Source organism: Canis lupus, chromosome 7 (assembly GCF_011100685.1).
Source record: "Canis lupus familiaris isolate Mischka breed German Shepherd chromosome 7, alternate assembly UU_Cfam_GSD_1.0, whole genome shotgun sequence".
Lineage (NCBI taxonomy): Eukaryota > Metazoa > Chordata > Mammalia > Carnivora > Canidae > Canis > Canis lupus.
This window is the reverse complement of record NC_049228.1, coordinates 4,030,809-4,051,608: the sequence shown is the minus strand read 5'-3', so window position 1 is coordinate 4,051,608 and position 20,800 is coordinate 4,030,809. Positions and strand designations below refer to the sequence as shown.

Sequence of the window (20,800 nt, the reverse complement as noted above, 5' to 3'; positions counted from 1 at the left end):
ACCATAGTTAATGGTCCTGAGAAATCACATAAGATGAGAGTAGAGAAATAAGTGACGGTACAAGATCCTGCAAAATGGAAATCATTGGCAGGACGATTCAAGAATAATGCTTAAAAAATTTCAACAACTCCCCGTATATCTCTTAAGATAAAGTCAAATCTCTTAGAACCACAAAGCCTCTCAGAGTTTGGTTATCATCTCCCTCTGAAACCTCATGTGTTTTTCTTTGTGGTTGTTTTTTTTCCTTCTTTCTTTTTTCCTTCTTTCTTTCTTTCTTTCTTTCTTTCTTTCTTTCTTTCTTTCTTTCTTTCTTTCTTTCTTTTTCTGACTCCTTTTTTCTTAATTGAGATGTAATTGATACATCACGTGGTATAAGTTTAAAGGATACTATGTGTTGACTTCATATATTGACATTATATATTATGGAACACACATTCCAGGCTCTGCTTCTGTCTGTGCCAGCCACACGTGTCTCCTTCTGTTCCTTGGACACTTGGACACACACACTCTCCTTCTTTAAATATAAGGTTCTTTCTGCCCAGAATGTTTTTTTTTTTCCCTCCCCATGCCCACTCACCTTCCATTATGTTTTTTTAGGTCTACATCCATTGCTTTTTATTACAGGGAAACTTCACCCACAACTTGGCCAAATACCCTATTGTACGTTTCAATAATAACATCAGGAACGTCCTGTGTGCTGAACTTGTCACGGTGATTAGTTAATTTCTTATTGTCCCTCCCACCAACATGGAGTAGGGAGGGGGCACGTCTGGTCTTGCTCACCATTCTCTCTTCACATTAGAAAAAAATAATTGTCTTACATGCTAGGAGACAACTATGTATTTATTGAAGGAGTGGATGAATAATGTCTGCTTCTGCAGTTTATCTCATATAATCTGTTTCTTTCCTTTTTTAAAGAATTTATTCATTTGAGAGAGAGAGCATGAGCGAGAGGGAGAGGGGGTCGGGGGGAAGATCAGGGGAGAGAAAGTCTTAAGCAGATTTGGTGCTGAGTGTGGGCCTGACACTGGACTGGATCCCACCACCTGAGCTGAAACCAAGATGCCAATGACTCACTGCCCCACCCCGGGGACCCTCTGTTCTTTATGTAACCTTTATTATATGTGACTGAAATATCTGGGCAATGATGCTTAATTTAAATAAAATGTTATTTACCTATTTAATAGTACAGCTTTTAAAAATCTATTAGAAGTTAGTCAGCTATGATTATTCTGAAATCTTATTGATCAAGCTTGGAGATGATTCTGGATTCGTACCATCTCAACCACGCAAGAAGTGCCACACTCTTTACTACATTTAAATTCTGATGCTGTTTCCTGGTCCCTTTCCAGCCTCAGCTGTTCTTGAATGTATACATTGGTCAGCAGCCTGCCCTCTCTCTCTCTTTCTCAGAATCAAGAGAGTAGATCCCATCAGTTTGTCACAAGAGTCCCATTTCTCTGAGGCTGTTTTGCTCCTCCTGGGTAGGGCTTGGATGCTAGGCCTACACGTGATAAAGCAGAGGGTTCCTCAGCTGCCCTGTGGGAAGGCCAGCTCCTGACCAGCCTCTTGCCTAGAGAATCCAGGTTAGTGCTGTCCACTCTCAGAGGGGAGCGGTGCTCTTTCCCCCAGCTAACTGGGGGGGGGGAGGGTCTTCCTTTGTGTCTCCCTACTGACGCTCTGCGTCTCAGGAACATCAAGCCTCAGGCTCACCTTCGCTTCCACCCTGAGGCTCTCTGAACTGAGCACATACTTAGCCACTGCTCTCTGTCTTCATGAGGCTCTATTTCTTCACACCTTTGTAGGATACAACATGAATTTTACTACCCAAAGTCTCATATTTCCCATAGACACCAAATTCAATTGTAATATGCTTAAAAATGTATGTATAGAACTCAACTCATGTGTTGCTAATCAATCTCAGTCTCTCTTGGGTAGAATCTGCCCACTTGTCTAAGATGGAATTCAATCTCCTAAATTCTTCCCACTTCTTCAAAGTCATGATCTACAAGCCCCTTTAAAAATCTCTTCTGAAGGCTTCGAAACCCCTCCTACCTTGAGCCTGTTATAGAGCTTACTTTTAATACTTAACTCCCTTGCATGTCAGGGGCTCTCTTCCTGGCTTCTAGTTTTTTCTGACCTCTCTTTTTGCCAAATAAGCTGCCATAACAGCAAGTGAAGAGAACACAAGTATTTGATTACAGATACTGAAGGCTAACCCCAGGTAGTTTTCCATTGCAAATGTCTTTGGAGAAATAGGCTCTGGAGCTGAGTACTTGAATTTCTGACTCCTGACAAGCCCTTCTCATCAGGCTTATCTCCTGAAGAGTAGTGCCCACATTTGCAGCTATTTTATTTAAGAAGACATTTGCAAAAAAAAAAAAAAAAAAAAAAAAAAAAAAAAAAAAAAAAAAAAAAAAAAAAAAAAAAAAGAGAGAGAGAGAGAGAGAGAGGGAGAGAGAGAGAGAAATCAAAACAAAAGAGAACAACATGTTTATGGAATCAATATTCTAACTTTTAGAGATTAAAAATTGTTTTAAATACATAGAAGAAAGATTAGGGAAAGAAGTGAGAAAAATGAAGAAGGTTAGTAAAGCAAGAAAGGAAAGTGACATGAAAGTTGGAGATGATTTGAAACATAACCGGTCTACTTCTTAGCTCTGAGAACTTAGGCATAGCACCTAAGCCCTCTGACCTTTATAGGTAAGATGGGGAACAACACCACGGTCCGTCTTACGCATTATTGTACAAATTAGAACACACAATTCAAGGGCTAAGCATATTCCTGGACTTAGCAACAGCCCAGTAACTTAGCTGTGGTAATAATCATAATAAAATCAAAATCATACCCCCGAATATCTCATTACAATGTCATTATTCAGAATTTCAGACGTGAGACCATTTTCATTTGCTCAAAGGAAGGTGTGCAAATTTGGCTCTGGGTTCCCAGTAGTCAGTGACAGAATAAGACAGTAAGTTTATAAATATGAAAAGATCTATTCCCTGAAACACAAGAACCCTGCAGTAGTAGGTTTCTAACCCAGGATCGTAGAGTTACTGCAAGGATTCGGTTTGTCTGCAAGTCTCTTAAGTATCGTAGGTGCCTCAAATAATAGTGTCTTTGTACAGGTGCACTATTTTTTTTAAAATGAATAGGACACTGTGATAATGATGCCAATTGGTTTAATTGTATGACTGAATTCCTAGTAGCTTTGTGCCAGTACCATTTTCCCAATCAAGGGACTTGCTAACAACACCATCAGAATCATGAAAAGTGCCATATTTTAACCTGCTGTCTTTTAATAAAAAAGATTGGGAATGTGTCACTGGGGGAGTGGGGGGAGAAAATGTTAGCTTTTATTAAAAAAAAACAACAACAACACAAAAACCAGTTCTCAATTCATTGGCCTTCTTTCCCTCACCAATAGCACCAAGGAGACCTCAGGTCACAGAAGCATTCTTTTTTTGAAGCAGGATTTGCTGCTCTAGATGTGACTGATCCCATTGCTAGCCCCACCAGGGTATCTGTGGAAGATTAGGGGCAAAGCTGTTCAGCTTCCTGAGAGTGCTTTTGCAGGGAAAATGGGTTTGACTATTGGTGGGGGGTTGAATGTCTTCCTAGTGAATGATACTGGTTGCAAAAAAATAACCAGATAGGTAATTGTGCTTTTTTTGTTGTTTTGGTTGTTGAAACAAATACAGGTAGTTTCTACTGATTCAATCAGTATGTCATCTTGCCAACCCCCATTTTGTCATCCTTCCCCTGAATCTGTTTTATCCTCTTAGGTAAGAGAATTATTGATTATTTGGGGGGTGGGGATATGATTTTTTTAAAAGCTGCAATGAATATTATAAGGGTGTATTATTTGGAGAGTTAAAAAACATCTTCCCTGAAGGAAAAAAATGGTTTAAAAGGCCTACTAACTTGGTCTAATTACTTGAATTAAGGAAGTAGGAGGCTTTTGCACTGACTTTGAACAACTTTCTTGACTTCCTGCAAAGAAGATCCTTTACAGTATTTTTGGAGAAGTTAGTAAAACCGAATCTGACATCACTACCTAGCAGTTTGTGTAGCTAGCAAAGTGGTTTGTCCTTAGGGTTAGCAGAGGAGGAAATTGCTCCCTCTCTGATAAGACAACAGCAAAGAGTATGCATTCATTTCTTTTATTTTTGATTCAGTTTCACAAAGAAAACCTTTTGCAGAGATAACTATTATTTTGCTTTTCAGAAGGACGCATGCTGTTTCATAGGAATACGGCTGATCTCCAGATATGACCATGTATTTGTGGCTTAAACTTCTGGCATTCGGCTTTGCCTTTCTGGATACAGGAGTGTTTGTTACAGGTAAGTACAAGTATATTTATATATCCCTAGTTATTTTTTTTTTCTTTGTGGCGGGACATTGGTTTGAAATAGGCAAAAAAAATAAGTTAAGTGTTGGAACTGGAAATGAGGAAGCTCACCATAAAATGGTCAAGGCTGTTGTAGCTCAGAGAGACATGGCTCTATGTGATAGGATACATTGTTACTGTTTAAAAAGGCATAAATGTTTGGGGAGAAAAATCACAACTTAAAAGAGACGCTGTCTCTCCGTATCTTTGTTTACAAACTGTTTAAGGATATTACAAAAGTGATGTTGTTGCCTAACCCTCAGATACATGAATGTAAATTTATGAAAGCCTAAAGAACTCTTAATGACAAAGTAAATGAATTTTCATCCTTTTAACAAAAAAATGGTTTTTTGTTTTGTTTTGTTTTTTGTTTTTTAAGTCGTAATATGGCTTTGGTTGCACGTAAGCCACTCTTTCTTTTTGAACTGGAGTTTGCTTCCTCAAATTTTGATTACCACTAAAATATTTTTGTTGAGTACTTAGCTATATATGATAGTCTAAAATTGTACATCTGGGTATTTAATAAAATATTAATTTGATGCATATTCTTAACACAGATGTATTTTAAAAGAAGTATATGGTTTTCTTCCTCATAGTTTTAATGATTATTTGCTTTGGAAATTTTTACGGGGCCACCGCCCTTCCTGGGTGATGGGTAAATATCAGAGCCCTAATGAGATAAAAATATTTAAACTCTTAATATTCGTGCAAATGTTGTATTCTATAGGAAAGTGTAATGGGGATTCTCAAGCACTCATTTAAGTTGAAGATCTTTGTATACTTATCTATTTAATGGACATTTCTTGAATAGTTTTAGTTTGAGTCATGAGTGCATTTCGGTTGATTGTTAAATGTAACTAATAAATTGGTATTTAATATGACTCCTTACGATGTATCTAGAAGCTGTTTTTCATTATTGAAAGGGCATTGAAAATGACATTTTTGTAGGAATTCCAAATAAGTCAAACAAAAAAAGAAAATCTTTGCTAAAAGTCTCGCCTACTGGAATTCACTTTGAAATCTGTTTTTGACTTTCCACCACTCTTCTTTCCTCTGAAAGGCAGGGCAGTAGTTACCTCTTGAGCTTGTTACATTGCTCGTTGATATTTTGTGTAACCAAGAAGAGTGGAAAGCAGCATAAGACACTGTTTTGTTTTTTACTGCAAAGATGGGTTAAAAATTTTTTGATATAGCATTTTTGTCTTAGTACAAAAAATGCTTAACAAGCTATCTTCCTTATAAAGTTAGTTATCATAATCAAATCCAAATTGTAATGAATAATGATTTTAACCAGGTGACAATATGTGTACTCTCATAAATCAGAGTGAATATTGATTAAAAATTCCCCCTCAAGAACTATTGTGAAGCATTTTTAAATGAGCACAAGGAATCACTGAAATATTTTGTAGGACACAGAGCAAATCATCATAAAATTTCAGCTCACTCTATTAAGGATTTTTACTGTAAGGAATATCTTTGCATTTATGATCAAAAGTATAAAATTATCTAGAAAACTTTAAATCAATTGTGCCGAACAATTTGTACTTAAATAAGTGGATAGATAGATGTAGATTTATTTTGAAGGATCAAGCTTAACTTCAATTGCTTACATATATATCTAAAGCAAATACTTTTTCTAAAAGGTATTGATAGTCTTCCTGAAATTTAAAGTTAGTTTTAGAAAATAGTATAGGTCTAATTATCTGTGTCTGCAAATCTTGTTTAACATATAGATCTAATTATCTGTGTCTGAAAATCTTACTTATCACCTTTGACGTGCTGAGAGACATTTTGTGATTCAATGTATGATTTGGGAAGTTGTTAGTATTTTAAATTATGTATTTTTCCTTATTAGCAACAAATGAGTTTGATTACATGTTTGATTTTAACATGTTAAAATTGAGTTTAGTGATCATAGGAAATAATAGGCTTTTGGGCATCAAGTTTGTATTGTGTACTATAAAGGAATTAAAAAAAACCCACAGAGCCAAATGTAGAGAGACATCAATTAATGGATAAATATATGCATAATTCAGTTGTGTTATTTAATATCTAAACTACAAATGCAGGCCAGGCATAATTAACTTTGCCATGGCAACAATGCTGGGTTGAGCTCTACCCAAATGCTTATAATCTCCTTGCTCTGTGCCTCTTTGCCACGATAACTGGAAACATTTGTTGAACATTTCTAAATAATTCTAGGGGACAATGATAGTTTTGAGAATGCAGGTAGGGATGAATGTTCCCTGACTCTAAAGAAGGTGTAATGCTGGGCAAATCTCTCCCTCTATAACATACCAGCTAGAGTATATGAGTTGTGTGAGTTACGAGTTATAACAGTTTAGCTTCACTTCCTGGTCATATTCTCCATTTCCCCAGATACATTAAAGACATATTTCATGTTACAAACGTGTATTATGCCTTGCACATCACAGGCTTTCAAAACAAATTGCGAATTGAATTTAATAAGCAATCTTATTAAGTTCTAAATTCTCCACAATTTAGAGATTTGGGGATGTGAACATTATTTTGTATGAGTCTTTTACAAGCATTTTTCTAATAAAAATCTGCCTGTGATTCTTATCATTGCTTAGAATTTGAAATGCATTTTGTTTTTTTTTTTTTTTGAAATGCATTTTGTTTGAGAAAGGGTAAAGTGCACTTGGGGAGGGGCGTCTGTCTTTCCTATTCCTGTCTCATTCTATATAACTAAGTAGAGAGGCAGAGAGGTTAGCTTGAACTGGGTCTTTTCTGTGTTCTGGGCTACTTGATATCCTTTCACCGATGACAATTAACTAGTGTAGGAATATAGATATTTCTATATTCTTCATATAAATATACATATACCTATACACACATTATAGTCTAGTGTTTATGTGTGAGTTATATAACACACACACAAATATCTACTTATCTATCTTCTGGTTCTTCATATTTGTCTACTTTTAAATATCAGGGTTCTATGGGCTCTAATTCTTGGCCAGTTTTATTCTTGTTTTCTGTGCTCAGAGTTCCTTACCATTACCTGCTACGTATTGATGATCCTGTTTCTCATCTCCATACTCATTCCTGTGAGGTGCAAAAAAGAAAAAAAAAGAAAAGAAAAGAAAAAAATCTGAAGTGTATTTAATGCTCCTGAGTCTTATAATTTTACTTTTTAATAATCTCTAAAATCTTTTCTTCTTTCTTCTTCTCCCTTGACGTCATCTTAATTCATGCCTTTATCATTTTTTACCTGGAGTATTATTATAGTTTCCTAATCTAACTGAAGTCTCATTCATTTCTTTCTATGCTCTACACCTTAAGAATCTAAAAGGAAGGGAGAAGAAAAATCCCTCCGATATCTTCTCATTGCCTTTGGTAGCTATGCAAAACACCTCGCCAGAGCAACTGAGTCCACCAATGAGCTAGAGCTGGGCCTGGAGCTGGGCAGGGATTGTTTTTTTTCTTTTTTCTTGTATGATTCATTAAAATAGAAGCCACAGTAGGCAGTTTCAACACTCTGCTTGGCTTCTGTACACTTCCTCAGGACCTCGAAGGCTCTGTGCAAGTCCTATTTCCTGTTGAATGTTTCCTTCCGTCACTCATGCCACAAAATATCTCCACTGAAATCACACACTTTTTGCCACTCTTCTGTGGCATTTTTCACATACTATTTCAATTTACTGTTGATGGTGGTATTAATATTATTATTTACTAATCAGTGCGTTTACTTTCATTGCAACCTGTGTATAAGGAAGAAACTATGTCTTATGACTCTTTCTGTATCATCTGTATCTGATTTCTTACCAGACACTAAAAAAGTAATGGGTGGGTTTCTTTGACAAAACTGAAGATTATAATAATGAGAGAGAAAGGGGAAGAATATGAAAAAAATTCAGAAGTAGAGGAGAGAGAAAGAGAGAAACATGAGATGAAAAAATTAGCCAGAAAGGGGAAAGATAGAGGGAGTTAGACAATGTCATCAAGATTAAATAGAATAATTTTGGATCTGGATCCCTACGGGCTTTGCCTTTTTCAAAATTTAATTGATTATTTTGCTATTTCCTTCTTTCATCTCCCTGTTTTCCCTTCTTATCTGGAAGATCTTCCTAATTTCTTAAAAATCCATAGTTCAGTAGTGTTATTCCTAAATTTTTCTTGGCCTGCTCTTTGGACATTTTTGCTAATGGCATTTCATTTGGTGGGGTAGTTTTGTTCTTCAGGTACAAATAACTATAGGAAGAAAAATAAGGAATGAGGCAGGGAAGGCGATACTCATCTAAAAGGGGGATGAAACACAGAGTCAGGTCCAGTCCTTGCAGGTACAGGCATGGACACTGGTAGTGCTGTGGGACTGTTTTCAAGGGCTCACTCTACGTATTGCGTTGCGTGCACACAGAAAGTTTGCAGGGAGTCTGGGCATCATTTCTTACTAGATAACAAGATAATGAATTTCAATTTGAGTAGGTAGAAAGCAGAGATTTACAGTTAGTTTGATTAATTTTGCTGGTGAAAGCAGAGTGTTAACACAGACAAGGTTTTCTGTTCAGATCATGTATATATGTAAGTCATCTGGGTTCAGAGTAAGAAATTTGTCATCACCAAATACCGTTGATCTTTTTCTGTCATCTTATAAATTTAGGGAAATATTTGCACAATAGAATGGAAATTGAACTTAATCTCAGTTTAAATTTAATTTCAGCCTAAATAGCTGTGTCAGTGCTGGATACCTAACTACATACTATTTGCCTATTACTAATGGATTAGTGCTGTGACTTTTATATATGTGAGAAAAATACTCTTTAGGGAAGGATGGAGAAAAAAATGAAATACTGTAAGCTATTTGTTTAGCCATATGATGTGATATCTATTTCTACATAATACTGAAATATATAGACATATTTTGTGTACATGGCTATAACCAATATTTAGATGGGAAAATATCTAATCATTGCCTCAAATGTTTAATATGCATTCATTTTTATATGTCCAAGTGCTACTTCAATTTCAGTTTGCCTGGAGTCTGGGGAATGGCTACTATAAGCAGAGTATTGTGTATTCAGGAATAATAACAAAAATAAGAAAAGATAAATAAAATTTTGACATAAATAAACATAAAGCCAATGTTAGTGAAATATATAAGCACCTTCCACGTGCCTTCATAATATCGTCAATTGACTCCCCTTTGAAAAGATCATCAGCAAGATTATCAATACTTTTATTAGATTCTTCAAACTCAAACAAACTAACATCTTCCATGGTGCTTAGCTATAGAATACTGTGTTTAAAAAGTAAATGTTTATTTCCTACTAAAAATGAGCCACAAATATCTGAAATGAAAAAGTTATTTTACTATAACTTCAATTTCTCCTGTATATACTGCACGTGTGATAAAACTATAACTACATGCCATGATATTCAAATGAAAATGATTGCCATTCACATAGTTAAAAACTACTTCCAAGCAAAACATGAACAACTGCAGGAAAATCATCAGCCCTCCAAAAAGGTGATCTGATAATGCTGGAGCACAAATCAAGAGCTAAGGGCAATTCAGCATCACACTCACATGTATTAGAAAATGAACACCTACTCTGGCAAACGTAACAAAAAGCACTGATATGCAAGAAGAAATTCTCTGCATTGTAAATAATAGTAATAATAAATTGTCCTGATAGTCATGAATATAGACTAGAGAATCTTATATAAATAATAATGATGTTAAGAGATGATAGCAAAGGGCCGATATCATAGCAGTAAAGTGTGGTCACCAAATTTTATATGCCTCCACTTAAAGAAAAAAAAAACAGTAATTTGTTTACTGATAAAAGAAATACCAACCATCACAGGAAATGAGTCAGGCGCCATTCTGCACTGGAGATGGCATTTGGATCGAGAAGCATTTTGAAAATCGAATTCAATGAATTATATGATCTCCATTCAAATAATTTTCTATCTTTGATATACAGTGTCCTCACCTATAATGTGCTTTAAGCACTAAAAGTGATAACACTTGTGAAAATGCTTTGAAAACTATGAGATATCATGCAAAGTTGTGTGTTTTACTCATGTGATCCCATAAAATCACAGCACAGAGCTCTTTATCATTGACACATGATTCCAAATCACATCTCTTCCTTTGAGAAACTGGGAGGAGATACAGTTTAAGGCTATGTGACAGAGGAATAAACCCTAATAGATCTTTGAATTCTTTTAACTTTGCACCCCCTGTTTTAGGGATTTTCAGGCTACTCTGGATTCTACCTCTTAAATAGTCTGTAAATCCAACTCTTTGCTAAAGGTTCTCATTGTTTATTGTAACAAGAGCCTGCACTCTTGCCTCCTTTCAATCCATAGAGTTTCCATACCCACCTCCACCAGGAGGATTGATGTAAAAGGGTAAAACTTACCTTTGTACATCCTTCCTTCAGTGGCTCCCAATTGGATAGAGAATATACTGATCCCATGATTTTGATCCCAAGGATGTTTAAGAAAATAAGCATTTAATTAAAATATACCTACATTTATGAGTTTTCCTTGAGAACAGCTTCTACAGAAAAAAAAAAATATCTGTTAAGCCAGCTTAATTCCTTGAATATTATTATATAGCCTGATTAAATCATGACCAATTTTTTTCATGAAGAGAATTTTACTAAACTTATGTTCAATAGCATTACTTTTCATTCAATTTTTATAGTTACTATTAAATTCATTAATCAAGTTTTATCCACATCCAATTTTACTGATTAGAGACTTATGCCTCTGAGAATTTTCCTTTGTGGTTATAATATTTCTAAGTGAATTTTTTTGTCAAATAATAGAAATATAAAATTTCCCAAAAATGTTTTAATTCTTCTATTTAGCCAGAAACAACATTACTTGTGTGCAAATTTAGCCATTGCTTCTTTCTTTTTTCTTTTTTCCTTCTTTCCTTCCTTCCTTCCTTCCTTCCTTCCTTCCTTCCTTCCTTCCTTCCTTCCTTTTTTTCTTTCTTTCTTTTTTTTTTTATATTTCAATGTTACACAAAATGTAATGGATCTAATGTAATTATTTACTTCTGTCAATTTTTTTTTTTACTTCTGTCAAGTTTTAAATTGGGCCATGTTAGACATTTTCAAATTTATATTGTGTTGAAATTTCTATCAGCAACAATCATTTTGTTATTGAGAGCTCTTTAAGCAAGATTCATTTTGAGATTTTAAGGGTTTTGATTATTTCTCAAGTAGCCAATGGAAACTTTAGAAGTACTTACCAGATTGCTATATAGACTAGAACTGTATTTTTATTCTTTTTTTTTTTTTTTTTGTATTTTTATTCTTATTCATGTGCCATTCTTATTAGTTTACACAGCTTATGCCAAATTCTTACTAGTTGCTATAGCAAAAATTAGAAGAATCAAGATGATAAATTTAATGTTTTCAATGTACATCGGGAGTGAGCTCAAAATAAGGTGTCAAATCATTCTACTCTTGTCTCTGCAGTTAGGAAAAATAAAGTTACTAGCATGGTATGCGCAACTTTAATTTAATCCACACAGATTTCTTTCTAGCTTTATCTGTAACTACTTTGCAACGTGTACTCCACAGTCGAACCTTAACAATGGAGGTTAAGGATACTGATGCCCTGCACAGCCAAAAGTCTATGGTTTAACTTTTGATTCCTCCAAAACTTAACTACTAACAGCATACTTTTGAACATAAGACTTAATGATAATATAAAAAATTGATTAATACATATTTTGTATATCATGTGCATTATATACTATATTCTTACAATAAAGTAAACTAGAGAAAAGAAATGTTATTAGGGAAATGAAATCATAAGGAAGAGAAAAAAACATCAACTGTATAATCCTCTTGTAACTTGCATTTTTTCCTAAAAATAGAATGTTTTCTTGTCTCCAAACTGTTGGCCATGCTGTTTCTTCTTCCCTCCACATTTTTCTTAACTGGGTAAATTATAATTGCTCTTCAAACTTTAGTTCAACTGTCACTTCCTCTGGGCAACCCTCTTGGATATTCCCTGCTCTTCCAGTCCTTTCACACATAGGCAGGTGTTTGTCTGCTGCGATGATCCTATGAATAATCCTCTTGGAGAGCTTTTTATTTGGGTGTCTTTCATAGTAGCTGGTGAGCTTATGTAGATTATCATTGGGTCTCTGCTTTATTTATCAATAGGTAGATAAGTACCCGTGGATCCTTGGAACTTATTTGTTAAATGAATGGATAGTTGTCTGTATAGTCCAACCCTGTATGTAGAAAGTACTTAACAACGTATAAAAACACTTTTAAATCTGTCCTTTTGTTGTTGTTATTTCAGCAAATTATTTATGGTAAAGTTTCTATATGATAGGAAAGCTCAGGAAATAGGAGGAAGAAAAAATTACTTAAAATCCTTGCTCACATTTTTTTCTCTTGGTTTCTATCTCTGTTTTGATTATGTGCTATATTATGTGCTATATGTTAAATTGCATATCCCATTTTTTTTCTAAGTAAACCATGATTATTCTAGGCAACTTGAGAGATACAGAAATGAATAAATAGGAAAAATTAAAATCTCCCAGATTCTCAAAACCCATCACTAAAATCATCCTGAATATTTATTTCACCAGTCTAGCTAAATATGTTTATTTATTCATTAATTCATTTCATGCACAAATATTTTATGAGTGCTTTCCCTGTATCTTCAGCTGGGAATATCATACTCTATGCCTAGCCTCGGAAAATCTATACTCTCATCATGGCAGTGGCTGCTTGGAGATGGGGTTTTAAATCTTCCAAATTCTCCATAAGCTTTCTCATCAAAGTAATAATATACCTTGCAGCAGATCATTAATTATGTTCTCCATCTTTTATAAATTCGGATTAAAAATTGTTATTTTAAAAATCTACATATAACATACCATTTAAGTAAAAACTCTGTTCTTGCCAAACAACATCTAGGCCCCTGTTCCAACTAGATTTCTTCTCTATGCCTTCAGTTATAGAAGTTCTGAAGCTGCCATTGAGTTGCGTAGATTATTATTAGATATTTAATAAATAAAGGTGGTACATGCAAAGAGGAACTAGCCAAGAGTTCCAATTCCCTTTGGTTTGTTTGTTTGTTTTTTTTGTGATTTAAGCTGAAAATTAAAGCTTCATTTGGAGAGACATGTTAAAACATACACAGCATGCAAACTAATCCTTAAATTTTTTCAATGATCTTTCATATTAATTTTCCAAGGTCATTGGTTAATAAAGGCTGATATTTCATCCTTTGATGAAAGGATGTCAGTCTGATTCTAGGTCTTTTTTTTTTTTTTACACTGGATTACTCAGCCTGGTTAGTCATTAGCCTAGTAACCAGGTAATGAGGACATGACTACTTGATGATACACAAATCACACCAAGATGAAAGGTGCTTGGTAGTGTCTCAGAGGTCATTTGTGTGAAACATACATTTCAGCCCAATGCACCTGATTTAGCTATGTAGGTGAAACATTGGGCACCCAATCACTTTCATATCTTTAGCAAGATCTAAGCTAAGATTTTGTCTCATAAAAGACAAAGGACATCTTTGATTAATTTGTATTTACTATGAATATTGATGCTGCATTAATAATGCAAAAGTAATGTTGCCATCATCTTGAAATGGAGCTTAAGAAGGTACACCACTGAGTCTGTCCGGAGGTGAGTGATATGATGGAAAGAATGGATTTTCCCCAACCTAATTTGTTTTTGATATTACATAAAGTGAAAGCCATTGAATAATTTACCAAAGTATCTATATATATATATATATTTTTTTTTTAATTTTTGAAGTGCAAGGGAAGTAACTTGACCTTTGTTAAACTCTTTGATCATGGAAAACACATGAGGTTCTCATCTTATTCCAGGAAGTGTAGACACCAGATACGCTTTTTATAGTTATCCAAGAGGCATATTAAATAAATCTGGTAGAGCTATCTTACGGTTTTCTACTTCAGGGACAGGTTGGCTAAAACTCAAGGGGGAGGAAAGAAAAAAATATGTTTATTGTTTGGTTACTATGATAAATTTGGGCTGTCAATCAAGTAACTTAGGTCAAGTATTCTACTTTAAATTCTTAGACTCAGATTTTCAAATCCCCCCCCCTTTTTTTTGGTTTCAAAACTATGATTTTTAACTTATGCCTAATAAGTCCTAAGTCTTTCTGTCTTTTTAGTGACCATGTTTTTATTTCGAAATTTACTGATGGAACCTTTAGGTATGTTCAAGATACATAATAGCTAAGAAAAAATAAAGCAGAAGATATCAGTTCAGAGTATTGACTGTGAGAGGGAGTGATGATATGTGGGAAGTAGATAAGCAAAACAAAAGGGCCGGATGCTGACAAAAATAATTTAAAGAGATAATACTAGAAATATTGGATTCAAACAAGCTCTAACCTTTAATATGCTTAAGAAATTGGCTTGGAAATGTTGCCTGGATTCCATTCTGAGCTTTCCAATTGGAAACATTACCTTTTAAATCCTCAGTTTCCTTATGTATACAATGGAAATTATACCAGTAGGTATTAAATGAGATAACTTACTCATTCACTTAGCCATTTTAAAAATAGAACCCCTATTATGTGCTAGGAACTATTCTAAGTGCTGACACAGTGGTAAATAAAACAGAAGTACCAATCTTTATGAAGCTTACATCTTAGTAAAAGAGATGAAACCAAGTGAATAACTGAGAAGGGTTCAGATATTGATGAGTCCTGTGAAATAAAACAGTATGACATGATGGAGACAGGCTAAATTCGGGGAGTGACTGGCTCTTTAGACAGTGATCAAAGAAGGCCTCTTAGAAGTAGAATCATTAGGCTGCTAACATTGGCTAACAAGAGTTTAAAGATTTATGTAAAGGAGAACTGGCAGGTGCAAAGTTTCTTCAGAAAAACCAAAAACTTGGTGGGTACTAAAGGAAAGGAGGTCAAATGCTTGCAGTATGGTGAGTCAGAGCTAAGTGGTTTGTGGTGGAGCTGGAGAGATATGTAGAAGGAGAAGGTCCTATATGGCCTTATTGAAAATGGAAAGAATTTGGATTTTTACCTTAAGTATAAAGAGAAGAAGCTATTTGGAAGTTTTAAGCAGAGAATGACTAATCTTATTTCCATGTTAAAGAGACTACTCTGGCTGCTGTGAGAATAGATTGGAAGTGAATTAAAACCTTGAGACCAGTTAGGAGCCAGTTAGATTGATGGAAAAGAGAAATGGGGTGGTATCTGGACTAGGTGCTGGCAGTGGAGTTGGAAAGAAAGGACAGATGTATATTGGATCAAGAGAAGTTTCTGTGTGGAAGAAAAATAGGAAATTATACAGAACAAGACATTTTTTCCTCCTGAGCAATTAGGATGAGAAACACCCCAGTTGGAGTAGGCAATCGAGGGTTCTATTTTATTCATATTAATGTTTGAATTCTCATTAGACATTCAACTTGAGATATCTAGAAGTCAATTGGAGTTAAGAGTGTGGGGCTCATTAGGACTAGATTGGAGTCATACCTTTGGAAGTCACTGTATACAGATGGAATTTAAAGCCAAGGGACTGAATGTGATACTGTAAAGGAATGTTTAGAGTCAGAGGACCTAATTCTGAGCCCTGGGACACTCCATATTTGGAGGGGTTGAGAGGAGAGACTAGGAAAAGAAAAGTGAGAAGGGGTAGCCAAAGTGGGAAAGGAAAAAAAATTGTTTTGGATGTTGAGAAAAAGGGGCTTAGCATGCTTGCTGGCATATAATAAGAATCCAGCTAATTTCACATAAAAGTCCAAATCCGTGTCTCTTGAAAAGTTGATTGAACAGTGATTGTGAACTAATTATTGTCAAATATCCCTACTTAACTTTAATACTGTCACAAAAGTATGAAAATAATTTGTAATAATATTTGTAAGAATTAAATATATATGTATGTATGTGTGCATATGTACAACATATATCTCCTTTGCTAGCTTGGCTATTCAAAAAAGAAAGATATGACTTAAACTAATTTTTAAAATAAAATCTATATAAAATATATTGAGAGACAAATTAATTAAAAATTTAATTGAAAATGTCTTGAAAAGACAATGTTATGTTGAATCCCTTGTGTGGTATGGTTTGTTTCGATGCACACTGATAGAAAACTTTAAAAGTACTATTTAAGCTAATACATGGACAGGTTAGGGGGTTTGTTGAACATTAATAAGTTACACAAAAGGCTTATCTCTAAATCAAATTTAAAATTTTTTACTTCTTTGAGGTATTTAAAAAATAATTGGTTATTACTTAGGCTTGTATTAGGTAGGACCAAATAGCCTTCATAATTATACAGCTTACAAATAGAAATTTGTCCTTTTGGGAATATATGTATTTCCAAAGAAAAACTGCCAAGGCTGAAGTTAAAATATGTTCATTTCAGCCTTGGCAGATTTTCCTAAAAGAGATATAGCTGTAGATATAGCTCAACTTACTTTTGTACCAAATGATAATTAATTAGTAAGATAAATTGTTCATTAAAAAGAAAAATAGTGCTACCATGTGCCAGGCACTATGCTCATACTTTATAAATATGATCTCATTTAACTTAAGTATGCATATGCAAATCATTATGAAGTCTAGCTTATACTTGACTTTAATATCAGTAAAGTTGTCAGTTTCCTGATATTTTTTCATAGTTTACTGATTATCATGACCTAAAAGGGAATAGCTAATTGTAATTTTTCTTGTTCTAATTTTAAATACTAAAATTGAGAAAGGAGTGAAGAAAGGGAAGTAATAATGAGCTTTTCCCAAGTGCCTGTTACTCTGTAGGATGCTTCGCCTGTATTGTGTTATTGAGCTTTATCTTTCTACATTTTGTTTCTAATCGTTCAGAGTATTAAATAATGTTCAGATAAACCTTGGTCACTAGTGTGAATAGCAGAAAACAGAATTATGCCTAGGCCAAAAGAATAAGCAATCTAACTATTCTTGATATTTGTTGTTGTTATTATTATTATTATGGTATTTTGCTTAAGTTGAAAATGGGTATGTCAGATGTTTGGGCAGCTTACAATGATCTCAAAAATGAAATCATATTGAAAAGGCTCAGCACAGGAGAAAGTTGTGCGGCTTTCTCTTCCTGTCCTACTTCATTTTCACAAGGATATAAAGCCATAGTTTTAGCACATCTGCTTCATAGCATGTGAGAGACAGAACGAGAGGGGGAGAGAGATTGAGAGTGGGAGAGAGGAGAGAGGAAAGGGGTGGGGGGCAGAGGCCAGGAAGGAGAGAAAGTGAATCAATTTTTTGCAGACAATATTTTAGTGTGTGGAAAATAAATAATCCTGCATGTAGGCACATGCATAATTTACTGGAATGCAGGAAATCTAGCTGTATCTAGGTAGTAGGGAACTAAAAAGCCTGGGAAACCTCAGCCATCCATTTTAAGATGTGTTAACTCAATTATGCAAGAAAATGTCACTATTTGGGTTTGGGTTTTTTTTTTTCCTCCCTATTTTGAGAATAAAAGTTTGAATGAAGGAAATAACTTTCCATCTTGGAAAAAAAAAAAAGGAGTCAGTATCATTTCAATGTGTAGAGCTGTGATACCACATGGCAACTTTAGAACAAATGGAACCCACAAGCCCATCTATAGGTTCAAGAAGGAGAGGTTCTCACACAGAGGGAGATTAAAAATATTTTCAGGGTGATCTACACCAGAAAATCATGAAGGCCTTTGAAATAAAAGATTATCCCTGTTCCAAGAATAGAAGGTGGTTTTATGTGGAGGGCAGCGAGAAGGCACGATAAAGAACTATTGGGAATGGCTAGTAGGAGATCAAAGACCAGTAGAACCTCAAAATTCTGGAAATGGAACAAGTCAGATACAATATAAGGAGTACTTCAAAGACGAGGGAACAAGAATAATAAAAATATCTTTAGTTGTCAGATGTAAAATTTGTGCCAGTTTTGCCACATTTTATTTTTCAAGAGAACTGTAAAACCAAAGATATTTTCTGTTGACATCAATTTAACTGTGCATATTTTTCTCATCTATCATAATTAGTCAACTTTCCTAAAGAAAAAGAAAATGCATTATGCTCAGAGTCTAAAATGTCTTTTTTTGGTTATCCTTAATAGAATGCATTCCCTTAAACTAAATTTTAATATTGACATTTCTATGTAGAGGGTGGCCATAGAAAATGAATGTGAAATCACATAATAAAGTAGGGTGAAATTAAATAATAAAAAGATTGTTGCATTCTTTAAGCATTTGCAAAACTATAAAGGAGTGTAGAAGTTGTTATTACTATTATAATTAGCTTCTCTTTTGGTTTTTCACTTTGAGAGTTGGCTTACAAATTGAAATCTCGATTTTAAAAAAATAAGAAAGTGTTCTCATCCTAACTCTAAATCAAAGTACAGAAATATGGAATGTTCAAACCACTGTCAGTGTAGATTCCTATTTTGTAATTACACTACCTTACAAACGTTTGTATTTGTTAAAGAGCTAATAGAATAAAGAGAAGAAAGAATCAGTGCAATCTGCAATGCCATGATTTTGTAGAATCTTTGCTCTGGTATATGTTTTGTCAGTTTATGAAAGGAAATGCTTGCCATGGACTTTTGTTTTTCTAAATTATGACCTTTAGATTTCAAATAAAAATATATACAGAATGATGTTTCTGGAAAAAAATCATGTGCTCTTTATTTTAAATCATCCATTATTCTATTCCTTATTTAATTTAGAATATATTTCTATAATTCCTTTAAAACAAAAAGTAAAGCATGATTCATTTAAAAATCAATTCTGGCTTCTCTTATGCATGAATTTTCTCTGAGGTAGGACTTCTGAAGGATATCAGATACCATAACTTGTCCTTCATTCTAGGCTTCCATTTTATGGGCTGAACATCTGGATTTGATGGCCAAGAAAACATTTCCTTCCTCTGACTTTTCTAATAATCTTCTCTATCAGATACACATGTTTCATGTTTGTCAGTAAAATTGACCTAATTTTCATGTCTATTGTTTTAACATGCAATTAGAGAATTTTTACTGGCCAGTTTTTAAAATGCATTTTAATTTTGTATGAAAATAATATTAAGAGCCAGTCTAAAAGTAGTATTAGAAACACAGATATTTTCCTTTATTGTGGTCATTGATTTAAGATCCACCAACATGTTGTTAAAAGGTCCAGAGGTTAACAATAATGATGGCACATGGGGCGGATTAAAATTCTTTTTGAAAAAAAATTACTTAAATTTTATTTAGTATCTTATTTTCTTCTGATTAAAAACAATATAGCTAGTGGAATGAAACACTGACATCTAAATTTTCACTCTCTTGTTTTACAAGGAAAGGGGATTTGAAATTAGGATTTAGGGGTTATGTGGCAACCCAAAATTTATTCACACATGTTACAAGTACTAGTTTGTTTTCAGTGAAGAGAGGACAAGGAAACGTTTTCTCTTGTTATCTATTGTCTTATTTTACAATTGTAGCAATTGATCTACTGAACTCTTCAGTCTGCAAAATGCAACAGGTAACAAGCAACTTTGGTCCCTCTCTCACTCTAAATACATGAGTATTAAAATGAAAAATTTAAAACTGATCAATTTTCTTGCCTACAATATTTAAATTACTAAGAATGAATTTAAAGATGCATAAATACTTTGGGGAACTTTTATCTCAGGAAATATATCAATGGGTTGTACCTGTCAAACCCAGTCAGTGAATTAATTAACAACACTACTATTCAGAGGCAGATTTTCTCTTTATTTTTATGGTCTTTGTATTGCAGGTATATACTCAAAAGAAATTAATATACACACAGGATATAAAAGGACCAGAAGAACGTGTCTTCACATTAAAACAAAAGACAATGAAGATGCCTTTTATTTTTAGATAATACATTTAAATTTTATTATATTCTTCACTATTTACCAAGAGTCAAGAATTGTACAAGACATAGGATTCTATTGAAGTAGCAATGTTATTTCCTGCCTGTATTTGGGTTTGGATTCCTAGAGAAGAAATTTTAAAGAAAGAGGAAGAAAATTTGGAAGTTTGGAGGCTACAATAAGACAAGCCAACAATATTTACATAACAGTGCAATTTTAGAGAAAAAGGAGACTAGAAATCATCTAATGTAACTCATCTATTTTACAAAATAATAGAAAACTGAAACTCAAAAACATCTAATGACTTGTCCCATGTTTTACCAAAAATGAAGGGACTTCATTGGTCCAGCAGTCCTCCAGTGGATCACGAGGTTTTACCCATTTATCAAGTTTGCCTGATATAATGAAATGAGTATCAGATTAGACTTTCTGGGACAAGTCTTGAGTCCTTGATCTATCACTAACTCTTTTTCACTAGACTTAGACTCTGACATGTGGTGTTGGATACGTTATTTAACTTAATTAAACCTCAGTTTCTTTTTTAATGAAATGAATTGC

At 34.1% G+C, this 20,800-nt stretch overlaps 1 protein-coding gene across 5 annotated transcripts in view; it reads left to right on the top strand.

Annotated features, from left to right (window-relative positions):
* The first annotated feature begins 3,990 nt into the window (after positions 1-3,990).
* The window catches only part of PTPRC (protein tyrosine phosphatase receptor type C), a 126,297-nt gene continuing 109,487 nt past the window's right edge, over positions 3,991-20,800 (top strand). For all 5 annotated transcript variants that reach the window (XM_038541956.1, XM_038541955.1, XM_038541954.1 and 2 more), the window contains exons 1-2: positions 3,991-4,147; positions 4,229-4,344. In XM_038541956.1, coding sequence (XP_038397884.1) covers positions 4,272-4,344 — 73 coding nt within the window. In that variant the 5' untranslated portion in view covers positions 3,991-4,147; positions 4,229-4,271. The remainder of the gene's footprint in view (positions 4,148-4,228; positions 4,345-20,800) is intronic.